The sequence below is a fragment of the Geotrypetes seraphini genome, chromosome 1 (genome assembly GCF_902459505.1).
Source record: "Geotrypetes seraphini chromosome 1, aGeoSer1.1, whole genome shotgun sequence".
Classification (NCBI taxonomy): domain Eukaryota; kingdom Metazoa; phylum Chordata; class Amphibia; order Gymnophiona; family Dermophiidae; genus Geotrypetes; species Geotrypetes seraphini.
Window position 1 is genome coordinate 226,335,818 of NC_047084.1, and position 22,802 is coordinate 226,358,619.

At 43.9% G+C, this 22,802-nt stretch overlaps 1 protein-coding gene across 4 annotated transcripts in view; it reads right to left on the reverse strand.

The window, feature by feature from the left end:
* The window catches only part of KLHL5 (kelch like family member 5), a 163,795-nt gene that overhangs the window by 68,201 nt on the left and 72,792 nt on the right, over positions 1-22,802 (reverse strand). For all 4 annotated transcript variants that reach the window (XM_033947422.1, XM_033947404.1, XM_033947394.1 and 1 more), the window contains 3 exons: positions 20,122-20,258; positions 10,490-10,686; positions 3,622-3,834 (listed from right to left, as the gene is read on the reverse strand). In XM_033947422.1, coding sequence (XP_033803313.1) covers positions 3,622-3,834; positions 10,490-10,686; positions 20,122-20,258 — 547 coding nt within the window. The remainder of the gene's footprint in view (positions 1-3,621; positions 3,835-10,489; positions 10,687-20,121; positions 20,259-22,802) is intronic.

Consider the following 22,802-nt stretch of genomic DNA (forward strand, 5'->3'; position numbering starts at 1 on the left):
GATTGGCTCGGACGTCCCATAGGAGGGGCCTTAGGCATCCAGGCCAATCAGAGCCTTAGGCCCCTTCCTAGTGCATCGAGGGAGGGGTCTGAGGCTCTGATTGGCCCAGGTTGTATAAAGCTCCTACCATGGGAGGGGCCTTAAACAACTTGGGCCAATCAGAATCTCAGGCCCATCCCCAGAGAGAAAGGCCCATTTTAGACGATGCAGGCAGCTGGGAGGAGGGAGTCCGCGTCCCTCCAGGTCATTTATTTTGAGGTAAGGGGGAGGGGAGGGGGCGGGGGAGACGGGGAGGGAGGTCACATGCCAGCGGGGTAGAGTGGGCATCTCTCCTGCTGTTGAGGTGGGGGTGGGGAGGGGTAGGGATTTTAGGGTAGTGGAAGTGTAGGCATCTCTCCCGCTGCAAGGGGAGGTCGCAGTGGGGATTTTAGGGCAGTGGGAGAATGTGGCATCTCTCCTTCTGTAGGGGGGTCACAGCTGGGATTTTAGGGCAGCATGAGAGTGTGGGCATCTCTCCTGCTGCAGGGGGGGGAGGGTGTCACCTCCATTCTCGGGGGTTGTTCGCCGCCGCTGTAGGGAAGGGGTGTTGTGATGCAGCAGAGAGAATGGGCATCTCTCCCGCTGCATCACAACAGAGGGGCTTTCTAGCAGTCTCTGACACTGACCGGCACTCCTGGACCAGTCGCTTATTTTTTGTCGCCAAGAGCCAACACTCTGCCTTTTTTAAGAATCCACTGGAGGGCTCATTTCAATGTTGAAGAGCCCATTTGCATGTCAGTTTTTGAGACTGCTAGAAACCTTGCCACAGACAGAGATAATCTATTTTGATAATCCGTCGCTGAACTGCGTACAGACTAAATTGCCGGAAAACAGTTTAGCGACGGCATTAAAGTTTTGAGAATCTGGGCCCTAATCTTTCCTTCTTGTACAATCCCACTCTATTCATGCACAAGTGGGATGTAACAGAGCAGTCCCTCAAATTCAGGGCAAGACTGATAAGTCTGCTGCCAGAACCGAGGATCCAAATGCGGAATCCCTCCTGATCGCCACATCTACTCTGTAAAACTTCATAAAGGTATGCAAAGATCAACAAGCAACCACTCTACAAATTTCTTCCAGGGAGACTGCTGAAGATTCTGCCCACGAGGATGCCATTTCTTGCGTGCAATGCACCTTCACTGACACAGAAAGACACTTACCAGCTCCAATGTAGTCCAATGAAGTCGACATCTGAATCCATTTAGAAATGGTGGCCTTCAAAGCTGGTCTGCCCTTACGGGCTGTTCCAACCAGCACAAACAGGTAATCTGACAAAAGAAATTCATTCGTGACTTCCAAATACTGCGGTAAGATTATGCGCACGTCCAATAATTTCAATACCCTGTCATGTGTTTTCAAACCTGAAGGCGAAAATGCTGGTAACCTCTCTTCTTGGTTTGTGTGAAAACTAGATTCCACTTTTGGCAAAAAGGAAGGAACAGTGTGTAAGATAACAAGTCCATAATCTGAAAAAAGGATCGCTGCAGGATAAAGCCTGAAGTTTGGAAACCCTGTGGGTCGATGTAATGGCCACCAGAAAGACAGCCTTGATGGTAAGGCCCATCAAAGAAATCCAGTCCAATGGTTTATAGGGCAGGCATGCCAGTGATCTGAGAACCAGGTTCAAATTCCAAGTTGGAAATTACTGGCGCAATTGAGGGTGGGTGGCAGGGGCTTAGCCCTGAAGCAGGAAAGCCCAGCTATTTGAACTCTCAGAGAGCCGACTGCAAGACCTTTCTCCAAACTTTTCTGTAGGAAGGCAAGAACCAGTGGGATCGATGCTGAATTCGGGTCTACGCTCTTCCGAACGCATCAATTATGAAAACACTGCCAAGTCTTAGAGTAAGCAGCAGCTGTTGGCTTCTTCTTGCTGCAAGATGGTAGCTATCACTCCTGTTGAGTAGCCTCTGTGCACTAAATCTGTGTGCTCAAAAGCCATGCTGTAAGGCCAAAGTGGTCCGGATCCTGCAGGATTATGGGACCCTGCATAAGAAGACAAGAGTGGAAGGGAAGTTTGAGACCATGCTCCAGCTGCAGACAAACCAGGTCTGCATACCATGGGTGCCTCGGCCAATCTGGCGCCATGAGAATCACCCAACCCCAGCAAGTCCTGATTCTCCACAGAAGATGGTCTATCCCTGTTAATAATATCTTCCATTTCTTTAGAGAGAAATTCCACTTTTTCTTTATACATTTTACATTTCTTTAACTCAGCTTCATTTGCTGACATTCTTTTTTCCATCTGGTCCGTTTTTAATTCAAATCTTTCCATTCTCGCTGTGAGACTTTTCATTTCTTCTTTCACCTCCTTCAGATTTTTAGCGTTGTCCGAAACTATCTCAGTTATTAGTTTCAGTTGAGCAAAAATGTCACCATTATCCTCTTTCGGCAATGGCACTTTCGCAGGATCCAGCTTTGATCTTTTAGCACCTCCACCACTTGTGCTAGCTCCTTCGTTCTTCATCTGTTTATTTGTAGCCATAACCAGACTTGAAATCACTCAAAAACACTAAAATAAAACTAAATTAGTGACTTATTATTTCCTTCAGAAAGCTTGTGATATCAGAGCTCACTCAGCACTCAACCATCCGGCTGCGCTTCCAAGCCACGCCCCCTTTCTACCCAAACACTCATTTTCTTAGTGGTCTATTATGGATATGAAAGCTGGACACTACAGAAACAAGACAGAAAGAAGATTGACTCATTTGAGCTTGGTGCTGAAGAAACATTTTATGTGTGCCGTGAACTGCCAGAAGAACTAACAAATTGATTCTAAGAACATAAGAACAGCCACACTGGGACATCAAGCCCAGTATCCTGATTCCAACAGTGGCCAACCTAGGTCCCAAGTATCTAGCTAGATCCCAACTAGTAAAACAGATTTTATGCTGCTTATCCTAGAAATAAGCAATGGATTTCCCCAAGCCATCTCAATAATGGCTCCCACTTTATGAGTCTGTCCTAACCCTGGAGCAGATTAAACCGGCTATGTCACTCGAAACCCAAATGATGAAACGTTACAAAATTTTCCTTCCTGGACTGCAGGCAAAGAAGGTGACCTGCAACCAGATGGCTGGACATGTTGAAAACAACCATGGGGATGATGCTGAAAGACCTTACTGAACTAGCAAAAAATAAATAAATTTGTTTTTCAATCTGTAATTCATCGTCGCTAGGATCTGAGCACAAGTCAATAGCACATAACTAACTAATTTTTTTCAGATAGCTTGTGTGTGATATTACTTGGAATAAAAAAGTAATCAATTATCTAATCATTATCCATCCTAATAGACATCATGTAGAATATAACAGTTATATAATAAGCACCATGGCGTGGAAGAATGGACTAGTGGTTAGGGCTACAGCCTCAACACCCTGAGGTTGCAAGTTCAAGTCCAGCACTGCTCCTTGTGACCCTGGGCAAGTCTCTTAACACTCCACTGCCCCAGGTATGCTAGTCAGATTGTGAGCCCACCAGGACAGATAGGGAGAATGTAATTACCTGAGTACCTGAATGTAATTACTTAGACTATAAGTGGTCTATAAATACTAAAATAAATATTTTTAATTTCTATCCCATACCTGTGGCAGAAGCAGAGGTAGTCTGATATACGCTAGAAGTTTACTGAGATCTTTTCTTCTCTGTTCCAAGTCATGCCGAACCCATGTGAGCAGTGCATTTAGTATAGTTTCTTCATTAGGAATATTCATGTCATCACTTGCTAACAGCTTTGCAATTTCACTGCCTGGTAACAACAAAAACTCTTGATTTCTAATTACTTCCATGAAATGCTCCTGGAAGAAACAAAATGACAGAATCCTCAATGTAAACATATTTTAAAGACATGGTAAAGATAACCAGAAATGCTAGTTAGAGAGTAAATACTTCAAAAAGACAGTCTTGTATTACTGACTAAGTACTGGTGACACACTAGGTACACAGCACTTCTCATAGTTTTGAACCAGTTGGCTACACACAATGAACACACCTATGCTACAAAAAGCATACGAAACAAAAGGATCTAATTTAAATTCACAAGCCATGACAAAACTACCAGAAAAGAAGGGTTAATACAAACTACATTTAAATAGCATTTAAAGGGGTAAAGGATTGTGGATCTGATATACTGCCTGTGGGTACAACCAAAGTGAATTATATATATTATATGCAGGTACTTTTTCTGTCCCTAGTGAGCTCACAGCCTTTTACCTGGGGCAATGGAGGATCAGGTTCATAAGGAGCTGCAGTGGGAATCAAACCCAGTTCCCTAGGTTCCCAGCCCACTGCTAATCATTAGGCTACTCTTTTACTCCATTTTAAAAGCCAAATGCACATGTAAAACAGAGGTTAATAGATAGAAAAGACTTATTACAAAATTGCCTAGAGTATATACAGTATATACACCATTGCCTAGAGTGTATACAGTATATACACCATTTCAAGCATACTTTTACACACGAGGAGCATAAATATTGCCAGGAGGTAGAATCTGGACTTATGTCAACACTTCTGGATTTTCAAAAGTATAAGTGGTATAATTTTTAAAAGACAAAGGGCTCCTTTTACTAAGCCATGTTAGGGCTTTAACGCGCGGAATAGCGCGCATGTGCTGGCGTTAGTTCTAGCTGCGTAGCGCGGGTTTAGCATGCGCTAAAAACACAAACGCAGCTTAGTAAAGGGAGCCCAAAGTATACAGTAAGTGTATTTTTTCTTTGAAAGCTGGTATGAATTATGCACAGACTTGCTGTACAAATGAAGCAATCTGTTACAAAATTTTCCTTTAATGGTAATAAATACATTGCAGAAAATTCCTTGTTATAAAAAGAAAGCATTTTCTTTATCCTTCATCTCTCTCTCTCTTTTCCTATTCTGTTGCTTCTTTTTTTTTACTTGGAAATTTTCCTTGTTTTATATATTCCCTTCCACCCCACCCCACCCAAAAGCACCTATGGGAAGATTCTCAAATGTTGGTGGTAAAATCCAATGGGCTGCTGTTGCTGCTGCTACTGTGATGATTTCAAAAAAGACAAGTTATTCTTAAAAAAACGTGCATGCAAATGAGAGTTGAAGAGAAACACAGAAACATAGAAATAGACGGCAGATAAGGGCCACGGCCCATCCAGTCTGCCCACCCTAATGTCCCTCCCCTACCTTTGCCCTGTGAATAGATCCCATGTGCCGATCCCATTTGGCCTTAAAATCAGGTACGCTGCTGGCCTTAATCACCTGTAGTGAAAGACTATTCCAGCGATCAACCACTCTTTCAGTGAAAAAGAATTTCCTGGTGTCACCTCGTAGTTTCCCGCCCCTGATTTTCCACGGATGCCCTCTTGTTGTCGTGGGACCCTTGAAAAAGAAGATATCTTCCTCTGCCTCGATGCGGCCCGTAAGATACTTGAACGTCTCGATCATGTCTCCCCTCTCTCTGCGCTCCTCGAGCGAGTATAGCTGTAATTTGTCAAGCCGTTCTTCGTATGGAAGATCCTTGAGTCCCGAGACCATCCGGGTGGCCATTCTCTGCACCGACTCCAGTCTCAGCTCATCCTTGCGATAATGTGGCCTCCAGAATTGCACACAGTATTCCAGGTGGGGCCTCACCATGGATCTATACAATGGCATAATGACTTCCGCCTTACGACTGACGAAACCCCTTCGTATGCAGCCCATGATTTGTCTTGCCTTGGACGAAGCCTGCTCCACTTGATTGGCAGACTTCAAGTCCTCACTGACGATTACCCCCAAGTCTTGTTCTGCTACCGTTTTTGCTAGGATCTCGCCATTAAGGGTATAAGACTTGCATGGATTTTGGCTGCCCAGGTGCATAACTTTGCATTTTTTGGCATTGAAGTTGAGTTGCCATGTCCTAGACCATCGCTCCAGTAGGAGTAGGTCGTGCATCATGTTGTCGGGCATTGAATCTTCGTCCGTTGTGTATTTGCCCACTACATTACTTAGTTTGGCGTCATCGGCGAATAATGTTATTTTACCTCGAAGCCCTTCTGCCAAGTCCCTTATAAAGATGTTGAATAGGATTGGGCCCAAGACTGAGCCCTGTGGCACTCCACTGATCACCTCCGTCATTTCGGAGGGGGTGCCGTTCATCACCACCCTTTGAAGCCTACCTCCAAGCCAGTTCCCAACCCATTGCGTCAATGTGTCACCTAGTCCTATAGAACTCATCTTGCTCAGCAATCTGCGGTGTGGTACGCTATCAAATGCTTTGCTAAAGTCCAGGTACACGATGTCCAGGGACTCCTCAATATCCAGCTTCCCCGTCACCCAATCAAAGAAGCTGATCAGGTTGGATTGGCATGATCTCCCCTTAGTAAATCCATGTTGTCGGGGATCCCGTAGATTCTCCTCATCCAGGATCTTATCCAATTGGTGTTTGATTAGAGTTTCCATTAGTTTGCTCACTATCGATGTTAGACTCACTGGTCTGTAGTTTGCTGTCTCCATCTTTGAGCCTTTCTTGTGGAGTGGAATGAAGTTAGCCGTCCTCCAGTCCAACGGGACGCTGCCTATACTAAGGGAGAGGTTGAAGAGCGCGGACAGTGGCTCCGCCAAGACATCACTCAGCTCCCTAAGCACCCTGGGGTGCAGGTTGTCCGGCCCCATTGCTAAATTTGCACATGCCAATTGCTGGTGATAGCACAGAATAGATGCACAAATAAAAATTTTTTTAAAAATACCCCAAATCGAAGACCAACGGGAGGGATGCCCACTCTCACTGCTGCCATCAAGCAAACCCCCGACCCCTCCTCCCTGGCAGCAGGAGATATGCCCACTCCCACCTGCTGCTAAGCAAACTCTGACACACACACTCCCCTCCCCGGCAGTGGGAGAGATGCTCACTCCCTCCCACCACCGTCATAACCCTGATGATCCCCCCCATGCCTCCGAAGAACACCCGTACCTTCTTATCTTGTTTAAGAAGTCCGGCCGGAAGGATGCCTCCTACCTCTGTCTAGCAGGCCTGTCTCTTCAAAATGGCAGAACTTCCCCTCCCAATGCATTCTAGGATGCGTCAGGGAGGGGCCTAAAGTTTTGACAGGCCCAGATTGCTTAAGACCCCTCCCATAGGCGAGACCTTAAGCATCTGGGCCAATCAGAGCCTTAGGCCCCTCCCCAGATACTTTCTGGAAGGCTACCACACTGACTGCTCTATATTTAGTACTCCTTACTATCCAGTTAGCAGTGCTTACTAATTTAAACAAAAAGGTCAGCAGTACTGCAGTTTCATATTTTTATATTTAAAATAATAAAAAAGATTGAACATAGAAAAACAATAGTGACTACAGTGTTTAAATCTTGAACTAATATTATTTTAACTTGACATTACTGCTATTACACACCTTGAAAATTTAAGGAATGGTGTGAAAAGAATTAATAAATTATTATAACCACCACCACTGGACATTCATAGGGACCATGAACAAACTGAACAAAATGAAAAGAGAATGCGGACCATGAACAAAATGAAAAGAGAATGTGAAAATTAGAACAATCTTGGAGAAGTCAGGAGATCAACAGCTTAAAGAAAAATGGAGAAAAATATACACATCAAACACCACAAGCGCAAATACTACTCAGAAATTATAGGGGTAGACAACCCAGATCTAAGGAAACTATTCAGACTACTAACTAAATTAATGACTGCTCCCCTACAAATCCCTTAAACTTGAACTCTCCTACCTGTTCCTGGGGTTATTTGGAGCGTTGATTCAGAAAATTTCTTTGGATAGAACGCATCTGCTCTAGTTTCTTAAATATGGTTGAATTTATGGTTCTATTCCAATCAGTCACTCCACCAGGATGAAAGAAGAGTAGAAGGCCATCTCTTTAGTCTTGGAAAAGATAAATTACCAAGATCATCAATGGGTGATTTGTGTAGACTTGAAAATGGTTAATTTTCTTCTTGGTCAACAAAGTGGCTACACAAAGTATCCTTGCTTTTTATGCCTTTGGGAGTCTAGAGCCAAATATGACCACTAGGCAAAACAACAATTGGCCTCTGAGGGAATATATGGTGGTTGGAGGACAAAATGTAATCAATGAATCTTTGGTAGCATGAGATAGAAGAATCATACTGCCACCACTAAATATAAAGCTAGGCCTGATGAAACAATTTGTAAAGGTTTTGAATAAAGACGGTACATGCATTGAATTTATAGCACATATGTTACCTGAACTTACTATGGAAAAACTGAAGGCAGGAATTTTTGATGGTCCATAGACCAAACAACTTATAAATGACCCATATTTCATGCATCAGTGAATGAAATTGAATCATATGCCTGGTCTTCATTTGTTCTTGTTGTGAAAACCTTTCTTGGCAACAAGAAGGCAGACAACTACACACAATTAGTAGAGGGTATGCTCTTTTATTTCAACAGGCTTGGCTGTAACTTGAGTGTTAAAGTCCATTATCTGCACAGTCACTCAGATCGCTTTCCAGAGACCAAGCAAGATGGGATGCACACATGATGGCAGACTATTGTTGGAATCTTATGCGGGATTGTCCTGGCAGATCCCACCTTCAGAAGTCTTACAAAAGGAGCTTCTTGTGTGGCGAATGACTGAAACGTTTGTATCATAATTTGTGCTTTTGGTATGAAATAAGTATATTTTCATGTTGTACACTTTTCTTTTAATTTTTAAAATGTTTCCTTTATGCTTAAAAGATATTAATTTAAACACCACATTAAAATATCCTGATTTTTTAATGGGCGAACAGCATGAAGAGTGGTATATAGTACATGTTCTGTATCTCAAAAACTAGAGCTGTTAGGAGAAAGCTGATGCCATTATTTGAATTAACAGATCAAATATACCCAGAAACAGATCTAACATTTGAAGCACCAAAATGAGTGTTGACCAGTGTTACCTAGGACAGGCTAAAAACTAGACCCCTATCCACCATATTTATAAAAATAATAATTTTATTTATATACTGCAATACCTCATGGTTCAGAGTGGTTCACAATAAGAAGCTGTAAAACAGTGAATTTACATCACTAGATAGAAATATATGACAGATAAGAATTGACATTGCAGTATAGATGACATACCTAATTATACAAATTTATCAAACAAATAAGTTTTTTAGTGATCATGCCAGAGGAAGTACTCCAATGGTTAAGGGATGATAAATTCTATCAAATGGATAGATTTGGAAAAGATAAGAAATCTAAATCCAAAATGCATTCTGGCCTAAAGTATATGCAATATGAAATCTCATGTATATATTTTAGTCATATTAATGGAGATTAGCATTCAGACAATTTGATAGCAGAATGTCTTTGAAATTTGTCCTCCATATATCTTTCAACAAATACATACATCATGGTTTATTTTAATTAAAGTGTCACCGACTATATATTTCTATGCTGTTCCCATAACAACATGTCCTTGAAAACAAATGTTTTGTGTTATGATTCATAAATAAATAAATAATTACTGAAATTCAATTTCACATATCTGCTTGATCTAAATAATACACACACACAAAGTCTTGCAGGGAAACTCTGTAGCCCAAATAATTAGCTCTAAAAAGCATTTTCAAAATCACACTAACTTAAATTTCATTAATAAAGCAGTAATTTTGATACCAATGGAACACTTGCAGCAAGTTCCCATGTGCTACTCTTGTTGTAAAAGCAAGGCAGCTTAATTCATATTGCATCTACTGGAATGAATCCTCTAACACAGGGGTCTCCAAACTTTTCACCATGAGGGTCACATTGGGTACTTCAGAACTTTTCAGCGGGCCATAGTTAAAAAAAAAAAATAAAACAACTCTAGATATAAGAGTACAAGCAAATATGTGAATAAGTGAATATGCACCTTTAAATATAAATTTATGCAATTACAAATTGAGTATTACACTGCACCACTGCAAGATTTCTTATGGACAATTAACTGTAATGACTAGTAACGAACTTCCAGATTCAATTTAAAGATTAGTCACAGCGCCAGAGCTGCCTACAACGCCATGGAAAACTAAGAAGTGAGGATCCGTGTGCCTATGTCGGGCAGTAAGGCACTCGTGCATGCGCGGTGCAGTCAGTCACGAACTTTCTAAAGTTCTTAAAATGCCATTGTACTTGTACAGCTCCATGGATGACGTCTCCCTATGTGAGAATATGCTGCCTGCTTGTCCTGGGATAAATATACATGAAAAAAATTTGTATGTACTGCCTTCCATCACACGCAAACCTATCATGCATATTCATTGTGGGTATTTTGAAAAACTGGCTGATTTGGTGTGTCCCAAGGACTGGGTTGAGAACTGATCTAGACAGATCACCTCAACACTAGCCAGGTAGTTCCAGGGCAGTCAGGAGGCAGATTTGCAATTATCCAGTGAGGAGTAATATATAATCCACTAACCAAGAATCTGCCTGGAAAAACTAGCACAGCAAAATGGTTTTGAAAATAAAATCATACCATGGTATAATTGTGAGCCACTTTGTGCAAATCTGTGCAACCTTGTGCATCAGCAAACGAACGAATTCCAAGACAGTTGGAAGGGTGAAGCTGTTTCATCAAGAACTTACAACACGCTTCCACAACCTGTGACAGCTGGAGGAGGCATGCACTAGAAAGCAGGCACTCAATATTATCTTCTTTTAATTCTAGACGACCTGGAAAATAAAGTTTTAACTTATTTAACTGTAGGACAGACAGAGGGGCAACTGTGTTGCTTTTATACTTTTTTTTCTGACCAAATTAAAGAAAGGATGCAATGAGATAAAATACATTGAACATCTAATAAAAATAGCATGTACTTACCCTGGTAAGCTCTTTTCTAGTAGATAGGTGAGACATTCTAGACAGATGATTGTGTCCCCAAGGTCCTGTGCCATCTGCAGAAGGAATCCACTCCCGATTTTTCCTCTGTGTCTCTGCTGTACTTCACTGGGCTCCTTAGCTCCACCTACAATTTGTACCCAAGCACCGAGAGCCACTAAATAAACGTGAAGTAAAGACACCTATGGCAATCAAGTTCAGCAACAACCGCTCTGCTCAAGAAGTAACATTAGAGCATCAACTGCAAACAGCCAACAAAGGCCTCAAAGGAGCTCAGAAACGAAAATAACATATACAGTATTCTTCCCAGCCCTCAAAGGCTGACAGTCATCCAAGAAACAACTTGGAGAAGCATAAACAGACTGAGACAATAGGCAGGCGCAGGAAGGACAGGGCGAGTGTCTAGAATGTCTCACCTATCTACTGGAAAGAGTTTATCAGGATAAGTACGTAATCTCTTTTTCCAGTGCAATAGGTGAGTCATTCTAGACCAGGGGTGGGCAACTCCAGTCCTCGAGGGCCAGAATCCAGTTGTGTTTTCAGGATTTTCCCAATGAATATGCATTGAATGCAGTGCATGCAAATAGATCTCATGCATATTCATTGGGGAAATCCTGAAAACTTGACTGGATTCTGGCCCTCAAGGACCAGAGTTGTCCACCCCTGTTCTAGACAGATGGGACGTACAAAAATAGTCCTCAAAAAGCTAGGGTGGGCTTACTGCACCGGCCTGGAAGACCAAGGAACCAAAGGCAGAGTCCTGTCTCACCACTCCACTCTATAAAATAGGGCAAACGTGTGTAGAGAGGACCACGTTTCCACCTTGCAGATCTCCTCAGGGGAGACAGCTCTAGCTTCGGCCGTGAAGAAGCTACACTCCTACCGTGTTTCCCTGAAAATAAGACCTACCCTGAAAATAAGCCCTAGCATGATTTTCGGGGTAGGTCTTAATATAAGCCCTACCCCCGAAAATAAGCCCTAGTCATAGGCAGCCACGCTTCCCCCACCTCTGCCGCACAGCCGAACCCCTGCTGATCCTCCATCCTTGCTTCCCAACCGAACCCCACTGACCGCGACCATAAATACCTTCTGGCAGAGCAGCGTTGGGCCAGCAGCACTCTAAACAGGCTGCTTTGCAGCCTTCTCGCTGGGAAATTCCCTCTGCTACGTCACTGATGTCATCAGTAACGCGGCACACAGAAGACCCCAGCAAGAGGGCTGCAAAGCAGCCTGTTTAGAGTGTAGCTTGCCCGATGCTGCTCTGCTGGAAGATATTTATGGTCGCGGTCAGTGGGGTTCAGTTGGGAGGGAAGGATGGAGGGTCAGTGGGAGTTCGGTGGTGCGGCAGCGCGGCGGGTGCTCAAGGGTTCTGCTGCATAAGGGATGTGAGGGAGGGAAGGAAAGAAGCTGGGCAAGGGTTCTGCTGCACAGGGGGATGGGAGGGATGGATAGAAAGATGCTGCAAAGGGAAGGCACAAGGGGATGGGTGAGAGGGGAGGAAAGATGTTGCACATGTGGGGAAGAAAAAGGAAAGAGGAAGAATTGGGGTGAAGGAGAGGAAGGGAGAGATGATCATGTACATGAAAAAAATAAGCCCTACCTGAAAATAAGATGTAGTGCATTTTTGGGGCCCCAAATGAATATAAGACACTGTCTTATTTTCGGGGAAACACAGTAATAGAATGTGCATTGACGGAAATGGGAGACTGTTTCTCAGAAAGAATATAGGCTGATGAATGGCCCTATGGATCCATCTGGAAATCGTGGCCTTGGAAATGAGATCACCCCACTCAATAGAATGAGTCAGCACAAATAGATGGTCAGAAACACGAAATTCGTTAGTGACCTTCAGTTAGTAAAGAAGCATTCTGCACATATCAAGGTTCTTCAAAAGGCGATCTTGTATCCTGGAACCAGTAGGCTGAAAATCAGGCAAACACACTTCCTGATTAACAGGGAAAACTGAAATCACCTTCGGTAGGAAGGAAGGAATTGTACGTAGGGAAACCCCAATCTCCAAGATGCGGAGGAATGCAACATGAAAGAGCCTGGCGTTCCGAGATACACCATGCTAAGGTAATAGCAATCAGAAATATGGTCTTGAGCATCAAGTCCAGGAGGGAAGCATCCTGAAGGTGCTCAAAGGGAGCCTTGATGAGGCTAAACAGTACCAGGTTGAAGTCCCAGGAAGGAAACAGTGGCTTAACTTGCGGTCTGATGTGAAGAGCCCCCTTCAGAAACCTAGCAAGATCAGGATGAAAAGCCAAAAAGGAATGATGATCACGGGTTCTAAAACAAGACAGCCTGGCTACCTGGACCTGAAGAGATGCTACAATGAGGCCTTTATCAAGACCAGCTTGAAGAAAGGCGAGAATCACCAAGATCGGAACTGAATACAGGTTCACCTGGTCCTCAGTGTACTAATGCTGGAAAGCCTTCCTCGCCTTAGGGTAAGCAGAAACTGTAGAAGACTTCTTAGACTTGAGAAGAGTGTCAATAACTACATCAGAATAGCCTTTGTGTTCTAAGGGTGCGCGCTTAAGAGCCATACTTTAAGAGCAAAGCATCCTAGGTCCAACATGCAGACCTGACCCTACTTAAATAGGTCTGGATGGGCACTCAGTCACAGGCCATGACCCTTACGAAGACACATCAGATCTGCATACCATGGTCTGCGAGTCCAATCTGTCACCAGAATGACGTGGCCTAGATGGACTGCAATCAGCCAAATGACCCAGCCAACCATGGGCCAGGGAGGAAAGACATACAGAAGAAGCTCCTGAAGCTATGGCTGCACTAGAGCATCGAGACCCTCACTTCTGGGATCAGATCTTTGACTGAGGAAACAATCCACTTTCTTCCTGTTTCCTGTGGCCACGAGATCAAAGTGAGGCTGACCCCAGTGCTGCACTATGGTTAGGAACGCCACTGAGGACAGGGTCCACTCACTCAGATCCAAAGTGTGTTTGCTGAGGAAGTTGGCTTGAACATTGTCGACTCCCACCACATACGCTGCTGATAGTGCCTGGAGGTGGCGTTCTGCCCACAGAAAAAGAAAGCGGGCTTCCTGAGCCGGAGGGGTGCTGTTGGTCCCTCCCTAATGATTGACATAGGCTATTACCATCACATTGTTGGAGAAGACCCTGACCGTTTGGCCTTCCAGAGTCTTCTGTAATTACATCAGAGCCAGCTGAACAGCTCTCAGCTCCCACCAGTGTTTGACCATTTTCTCTGAGAGGGTGTCCAACACCCCTGGATGGAACAACGATTTCAGTGGGCTCCCAGCCCTGAAGGCTGGCATCCATCATCACCATGATACAGGAAGCAATCTGCAGTGGAACATCTTTGCAGAACGACTGTGGGAAAAGCCACCAATCCAGGCTGTCCCAAGTCTCCAGAGCCCAAGGAAGACAGGTCTGTAAAGCATCCCTGTGTGGAGCCCAGCTAGAGCGTAAGGCATACTGGAGAGGATGCAAGTGCACTCTTGCCCAAGGAATCACATCCAACATGGTAACCATGAACCCCCAGGACCTGAAGATAGTCCCACACTGAAGGTGCCAGCTATTCCAGAAGAGAAGAAATCTAGGCACACAGTTTCTGTCTGGGTACTTCTGGAAGATAGACGTGGCCCACAGCTATGTCGAAGAGAACGCCGAGATATTCCAGCAACTCTGTGGGTGTCAGATTGCTCTTTCTGTAGTTCACAATCCAGCCCAGGTTCTCCAGCACCTGGATCACCTGATCCACCGTGCACCGCAAAACTAATTGCCGTAAGCAAGCTGCCACGATCACCATCACCTTGGTGAAGGCACGGGGAGCAGAGCCGAGAACTGGTAATGATTTTTCAAAACATGAAACTAAAAGTATTTGTGGTGGTCCGGAAATATCGGAATGTGCATGTAAGCTTCCGTGAGATCCAGAGAGCCGAGGAACTCTCCTGGGGCCACAGCTGCAATGACTGATCGCACTGTCTCCATGTGAAAGCGTGGAATCTTGAGAGCCGCATACACGTGCTGACAATCCAGAATAGGCCTCCAATCTTCAGAGCCTTTCTTTGGCACAATAAAGTATATAGAGTATCTGCCTGAGCTCGAGAGTTTGGGTGGCACCAGCTCTCTAGCTTGAATATCCAGCAAACACTGAATAGTGGCTTGAACCTTGAGAGTCTTGGCTGGTTGAAAAGTAGCCTAACCAAATACTGTCCAAGACCTACTGGTCAGATGAAATGTGAACCCAGGCAGGCGGAATACTGAGAGTCTGTCCCCTATCTATAGAGAGGCATCCCCCAGCCTGGCATCATTAAGCCTCTTAGGCAGAGGGCGCAGAATGGGAGGTGGAGGGCTGGGATCACCTATAGCTGGCATACCGTTGCCAGGAGCTCTGGGAAAATCTCTGCAACATGGCACTCGCATACAGGCAGGATTGCTGGGAGCCACGAAAATTTGAGTGACCAGAACCTCTAGAGGTCCTGGATCTGCTATCAGGCAAGGTCTTAGGGTGACAGTCCACCACAGAATTCATGAGGTTGTCCAGGCCCTTGCCAAACAATAACTGCCCCTTAAAGGGAAGTCTAACCAAAGTAGCTTTGGAAGTGGAATCACCAGCCCATTGTCTGATCCACAGCATCCTGTGGGCAGAAATGGAGTACACCAACACTTTTGCCAAAACCCGAATAAAGTCATACAATGCGTCAGCAACATAATCTGACCCAGCCAAAAGAAGTTGAGGAGGATGATCCACAGCTTCACTCTCCAGTATGCGCAGTAGAGAGATAGGCCTGTGTGACAAAGGATGCCACCAAAACAGCTTTTATGCCTAAAGCAGCTGCATCAAAGAGTCTCCGTAGGACCACATCCACACGGCAGTCCTGCATTATCTTTAAGCACCATACCACTTTCACTGGGTAAAGAGGTGCGCTTAGTCACTTTGCACAACCAAAGAATCCACCCTAGGCTGACCCAGAAGCTGCTGGCACTCCTGTGCCAGAGGATACAAAAGCGAGACATGGCTCTTGACTATCCAGAAGGTGCTCTTAGGATAGCATACTGCTCCAAGATTAGAACGCTTATACCAAAGTGCCAGGAAAAGGCAGCCGACTGCGAGCACACACCACAAAGCCAGGAGGAAGAGATGGCTAAGTGACTACATTCAACTCCTGCAAAGACTCAGAAATAAGAACCGGCAAAGCCGAAGACTTACACACAGAGCCATGGGATCATCTCCAGGTTCCAAAACACCAGAGGAATCCATAAATCCAGCACACAGTCCCTGGACCCCCGTCCCGGGAAGCGCTGTGCCTGTAAATAAGGGGTCAGGAAGCTGGTCATCATCATAATGCATGGATGGGAGAACATCGCAGAGGAGGAGACATAGGCATCCTGGGACTGTCTGCCAAGTCTCTTCCCTGAAGAAGCCCTTTCTGGAAACGTCAATCGCTCCTCCTAAACTTACTTGCTCCACTTCATCACTGACGCTGAAACCGTAGATTGAAGACAAAGTTTTATTTTATTTTTCTTTCCAGCTTATGATTTATCTTTAATCTTATCTATTGTTTTGCCTTTTGTCTTTGTTTTGTTCTATTTCTATCATTTAAATTTCTCCAGAATTCTACTGTTCAACGGCTCCCCCTTCTGCTTCTATTCCTTTCTCTCCTCTCTTCTCCCTTCCAAAGTATTTAGATCAATGCTGTCTTGTTAAAATGTTTATTTTATTTTTCCTCTAACTCTACTTTTCACTTCTCTATTACCCTCCAGGTACTTTAGTTAGATTGTGAGCCTTCGGGACAGTAAGGGAATTTTTCAAGTACCTTTCTTATTTCTAATCTTAATGTATATTTTCTGTAAACCGCTTAGAACCTAACGGATGTAGCGGTATATAAGAAATAAATTACATTACATTACATTACATAAGGATCTCCCAGATCAGAATCAGGCAGCGCAAGAACAGCAGCTGACTGAGCCAAGGATATGCCCATAGAAGCAATGCCACTGAAAGACGTATTGGAGGCAGAGTGGGCCTGCACAGGTGAAGAACATCGGCTTTGAAACTCATTCCACAAATGTTTCACAAATTCTGAGAAAGCCTCCACCTTATGGAGTGTAGAGTCACCCCTAGATGACTTAACTTTGCGTTTCATAGGCTGTAGAGTATCTGCAGCCAGGCGCACATAACTAGCAGCTGTGCCAAGCCCTGAAAATAAAGAAGGCCACCCCACCAGGCTAGCCAAGCATTTTGTCACCTTAAGCATGGGAGAGGCTAAGCTTGGTGCTGCCGCCTCTCCTGACTGCACCACATGGTATGTTGTGCAAGGATGTTCTTGAGGTGCTAAATTTGCGCAATCCTGGCAGGAATTCACATTAGGAGGATCCAATGACTCCATCCCAACAGGTTTTGAGACAAAAACTGCAGTTTGGGAGAAATAGAAACATAGAAATAGACGGCAGATAAGGGCCACGGCCCATCCAGTCTGCCCACCCTAGTTACCCTCCCCTACCTTTACCCTGTGAATAGATCCCACGTGTCGATCCCATTTGGCCTTAAAATCAGGCACGCTGCTGGCCTCAATCACCTGAAGTGGAAGACTATTCCAGCGATCAACCACCCTTTCAGTGAAAAAGAATTTCCTGGTGTCGCCGCGCAGTTTCCCGCCCCTGATTTTCCACGGATGCCCTCTTGTTGCCGTGGGACTCTTGAAAAAGAAGATATCTTCCTCCGCTTCGATGCGGCCCGTGAGATACTTGAACGTCTCGATCATGTCTTCCCTCTCTCTGCGCTCCTCGAGTGAGTATAGCTGTAGTTTATCTAGCCGTTCTTCGTATGGGAGATCCTTGAGTCCCGAGACCATCCTGGTAGCCATTCTCTGGACCGACTCCGGTCTCAGCACATCCTTGCGATAATGCGGCCTCCAGAATTGCACACAGTATTCCAGATGGGGCCTCACCATGGATCTATACAATGGCATAATGACTTCAGGCTTACGGCTGACGAAACCCCTTCGTATAAAACCTATGATTTGTCTTGCCTTGGATGAAGCTTGCTCCACTTGATTGGCAACCTTCATGTCCTCACTGACGATCACCCCTAAGTCTCGTTCTGCTACCGTTCTTGTTAGGATCTCGCCATTAAGGGTATAAGTCTTGCATGGATTTTGGCTGCCCAGGTGCATAACTTTGCATTTTTTGGCATTGAAGCTGAGTTGCCAGGTCCTAGACCAGCGCTCCAGTAGTAGGTCGTGCATCATGTTGTCAGGCATTGAATTTTTGTCCGTTGTGCTTTTGCCCACTACATTGCTTAGTTTGGCGTCATCGGCGAATAATGTTATTTTACCTCGGAGACCTTCTGTCAAATCTCTTATAAAGATGTTGAATAGGATCGGGCCCAAGACCGAGCCCTGGGGCACTCTACTGATCACCTCCATCATTTCGGAAGGGGTGCTGTTCACCACTACCCTTTGAAGCCTACCTCCAAGCCAGTTCCCCACCCATTTCGTCAATGTGTCACCCAATCCTATAGAACTCATCTTGCTCAGCAACCTGCGGTGTGGTACGCTATCGAATGCTTTGCTAAAGTCCAGGTATACGATGTCCAGGGACTCCCCAACATCTGGCTTCCCAGTCACCCAGTCAAAGAAGCTGATCAGGTTGGATTGGCAGGATTTCCCCTTAGTAAATCCATGTTGACGGGGATCCCGTAGATTCTCCTCATTCAGGATCGTATCCAATTGGCGTTTGATTAGAGTTTCCATTAGTTTGTTAGAAAAAAAGATTGCTAAAAATCCAAGATGATAGCCATTAAGAAATTCACACCAGAATCGCGATATTTTTCACATTAAACAAAGTGCAAAAATGGTGATTTTAAGATTTTTCAGGTGGGGGAACACGCTTTTTTGTAAATACTGTGAGGTTTAAATGTTCCAGGTCAAGGTGGTCTCCAATTTGAAGGGAAGATTAAGAAGGAATGATTTGAATTTATTATTGCACTTTATACTGCTCTACTGATTTTTTTATGTTTATTACTTTTTGTATTATTTGCTATTATATTGTTGGTTTTTATAATTGTGTATGTATGATATGTACACCGCTTAGATCTAAGCAGTTTATAAATTTTAAAAATAAATAAACACTCAAAACTTCGATTTTCAAACCTCTCCCGATTCACCTCACAGGCTATGACAGCCTTTATTCACTGTGACCTGTGTTGGTAATGATCTGCAGCCTGCCTCAGCTCCTTAACAGTAGCGGGAATCAGAGAATCACTGCATCATGCTTGGAATGTCTCCTTGATGCTGATCTTCAGGCTGCCCGTCAGACCCTATGCCTGACTGCACCTCCACCCCTGCAGACCAAAGGATGAGCTCAGGGACGGGCGGAGGTGGTACGATGCTGCCAGCACTCTGCGAGACACCACCGAGTCTCCTATGGATGTCCAACAGCCTGCGCTCGAACCTTTGTTTAGCAGAAGGAGAAAGATGGAGATGGCCAAGAGCTCCTGTGAAGTAAATGCCGGATGGCTGACAGGTACCACCAGAGACTGGCCAGTCAGCTGCAGACTGAAGTCTGTGTAATTTCAATGTAGGCAGAGCTGAATAAACATTGCAAGCACAAGAAACTCAAAAATGGGATGAAATAAACACCAAATAAAATGATAAAATGGAGAGAGCAAAAACAAACATACTCCTGCTGGCAAGCGTGCAGAAGGGAAAAACTGTAGGTGGAGCTAAAGAGCCCAGTGAAGTACAGCAGAGGCACAGAGAAAAAATCCGGAGTAGATTACTTCTGCAGATGGCACGTGGTCATAGGGACACAACAATCTGTCTAGAACAGTGGTCTCAAACTCGCGGCCTGCCAGGTACTATTTTGAGGCCCTCGGTATGTTTATCATAATCACAAAGTAAAATAAAACAGTTTCTTGATCATGTGTCTCTTTAGCTATAAATTACAAAATTATTATTAAGACTTAGCCAAAAGGAAACATTTATAAACTATAAAGAATTTTACCTCATGCAAAATTGTCATTTCTGTAATAAGACATTGACTATTTTTTCTGTGGCCCTCCAAGTACCTACAAATCCCAAATGTGGCCCTGCAAATGGTTTGAGTTTGAGACCACTGGTCTAGAATGTCTCACCTATTGCACTGGGAAAAAACCAAATATTTTTCCTGAATTTTTATCTCCCAAAATTTAGCAGACTTTATTGGACTAATATCAAAACACAGTTGCCAAAATCCATATTCTGTTTTACATAGTTTTAAAAAGATGCATTTTTTTACCTGTATATGCATACTGAACTAATGACCAGAGAGCATTTGGATCCACACCTTCCATCTTGATTTCATCCTGTCTTGCCTCCTTCACATCATTAGTAAACATTGCAGCAAAGTAGTCTGATACAGAGGAGAGAACCAACCTGGAAAAGCATTGAGAAAGAAAAGGGGAAATGGAAATCAATCACCACATCTGAGCTATTTGTTAAGTCTTGCTCTTTGAAAGTGCACCTGACTGTGAAAAGAATTTCAAGTTCGACATATTGTTTCATGCTCCAGCTCCTCACAATGAATAATGAATTAATGATACTTCTGCTGAAATAAGTATGTATCCTTCCAGTGCACAGTCATTCTGTGAGAAAATTTATCACTAGACATGTACAGAAAATAAGTTATCAGGTGTCCTCCATAGATAGCAGAAATATCAGCCATGCATTTTAGGCAACATCAAATGATGGTGCTGAGAAGGAAAACTTCTCTTGGAACCCAGAAAAGCCCTGAAGGTTTTCCTGAGCATGCAAGAATGTTTCAGTGCTGTTGTTGCCACCATCATATCTTCATAGTCTTCTATCTTAATAATCCAGCTCCAAAAATTGAAAGAGGGGAGGAAGAATGAGTACATGTGGCTGATTCCTGTTCTTTAATTAAAACACCCATTACAGATATGCTATATCAGTGTTCTTTAACCTTTTGACACCTATGGACCGGCGGAAATAAAATAATTATTTTGTGGACCGGCAGTTGAAGAACACTGGGCTAAATCGTGCCCATCTCCACCCCAGACCCCGCCCCCATAATAATTGTAACATCATTTTTTCCATTCATTTTTCATATATACACACACACACACAATATAATTGTATTAACACATAATGGTTAACCACAAAATTAAAATACACAAAGCTTTTCAACATTCATTCCTACCAGAAAACAGATAATCCCATGCAAATGCAGGACTAAAAAATAAAAGTACTAATATTTATAAACAAACTCTAAGATGCAAGACTCTGCAAGCAGTACAACCCCAGAGGAAAAGAAACAAATTAATTTCTTCCTGGACAGACAGCAGATATAAATCAATCACTAAATTAAAAAAATAAAAGCATTCCCCCTACTGTTGTTCTCTCTCTCCCTCTATGCTGTGCCTTGCCTTCTGGCCTGCCACCCGGTTTTATCTTCAGGCCGGTCCATGGTGCAATCAACGCGGCATCTTTGGGCTAGCTCCCTGAGTGCTGCATTGCACAAAGCAGTGGGCAGCGGCTCCTCACGCACCTTATCTGGAAGCCTTCCCTCTGATGTTGCGACATCAGAGAGAAGGCTTCTGGTTCAGGCGCAGGATGCACGTAGGAGCCTTTTCCCACGGCTTTGTGCACTGCAGTACTCAGCGAGCCGGCCCGAAGACGCCGCGTTGATTGCACCATGGACTGGCGGCTGAAGAATACTGTCTTCTGCCCGATGGACGTGCTGGCCCTGTGGACCGGCAGAAAATTTCTGCGCACCAGCACCGGTCCACGGATCGGCGATTGAAGAACACTGTGCTATACAGTTTTATTTGTTGACAAAGAGGATTATCAGCCACATTAGCTGGAATCTCTAGCCAGAGATAATTGAGGATGAACCCTAGCAATTCTGGAACTCAGATGCTGAAGATGGATTTATTTGCCTCTGATTGTGAGGTGCTCCTAATCAGCCAAACACACAAGAAGGAAGCATGTATAACCCCAACTCTTGTAAGTAAATCACAATTGTAGCAAAACATTTCAGGCCTAGAGAAGCTTCTTCCAATTATATCATACTGAACGCCTCAGGAGAGGATAGTTAGTGGCACTTAAATGAGCAATGCCACTAAATATCTTCTCTGACCACCACAGCACTGACTGGTCAGAGTTGGGGCAGCCCAGGGGCGTGGGAGGGGAGGCTAAACGTTATTCGAGCACAAGTAATATTGAGTGCCAGTGTCCACACTGGGTAAGTAGGATCACTTAAATAACAATCCTAACTTTGCCTATATAGCTATGCAGGCACAACACTGAATATTAGCTGTATCTGCATAATTTATGGGTATTGTCACTGATCCCCATATTCAATGCTCTTTTCTAGCAAGGCTCAGTAGTGAATATCTGTGTCTAACTTAGCCAGCAGTGGTCAGCATTTAAAAAGCAACTCATTGCTACTGGCTGAATATTGACTCATTTGTAAATACTCATATAGCTGAGGTTAGACAAACGGCAACATGTACTACTGACAATGACATCCTTACAACAAATCTGAGTTACTTCTATGATTTTGTTGTAGCCTTATATGGGTGTATGCTTCCTTTAGTTCCAGAAATCAGAGTTTCCTTTGTTTAAAAGGGATAACAAGACTCTGTCTGTTGGAACTGTTTGAAAGAAGCTGGAACTCTAGATCATATGCTTTTCCACTGCACCCTGGTTCGTTCCTTCTGGGCTCGCATTTGGGTCACCATAAAATCTATTACTAACTGTTCGGAAGAGATTTCTATGGACATTATCAAGTTTCAAGTTTATTAACTTTTTAATATACCGACCATCAACAGGTATCTGGCCGGTTCACAGTAAAATTATAAAAAGAGAAAAGAGTCATAAATATAAAAAGCAGATGGGTGAACATCAAAAACATAACTTGACTAACATGAAAGTGAGGATAAGAGGGAAAGGAGGGGGAAA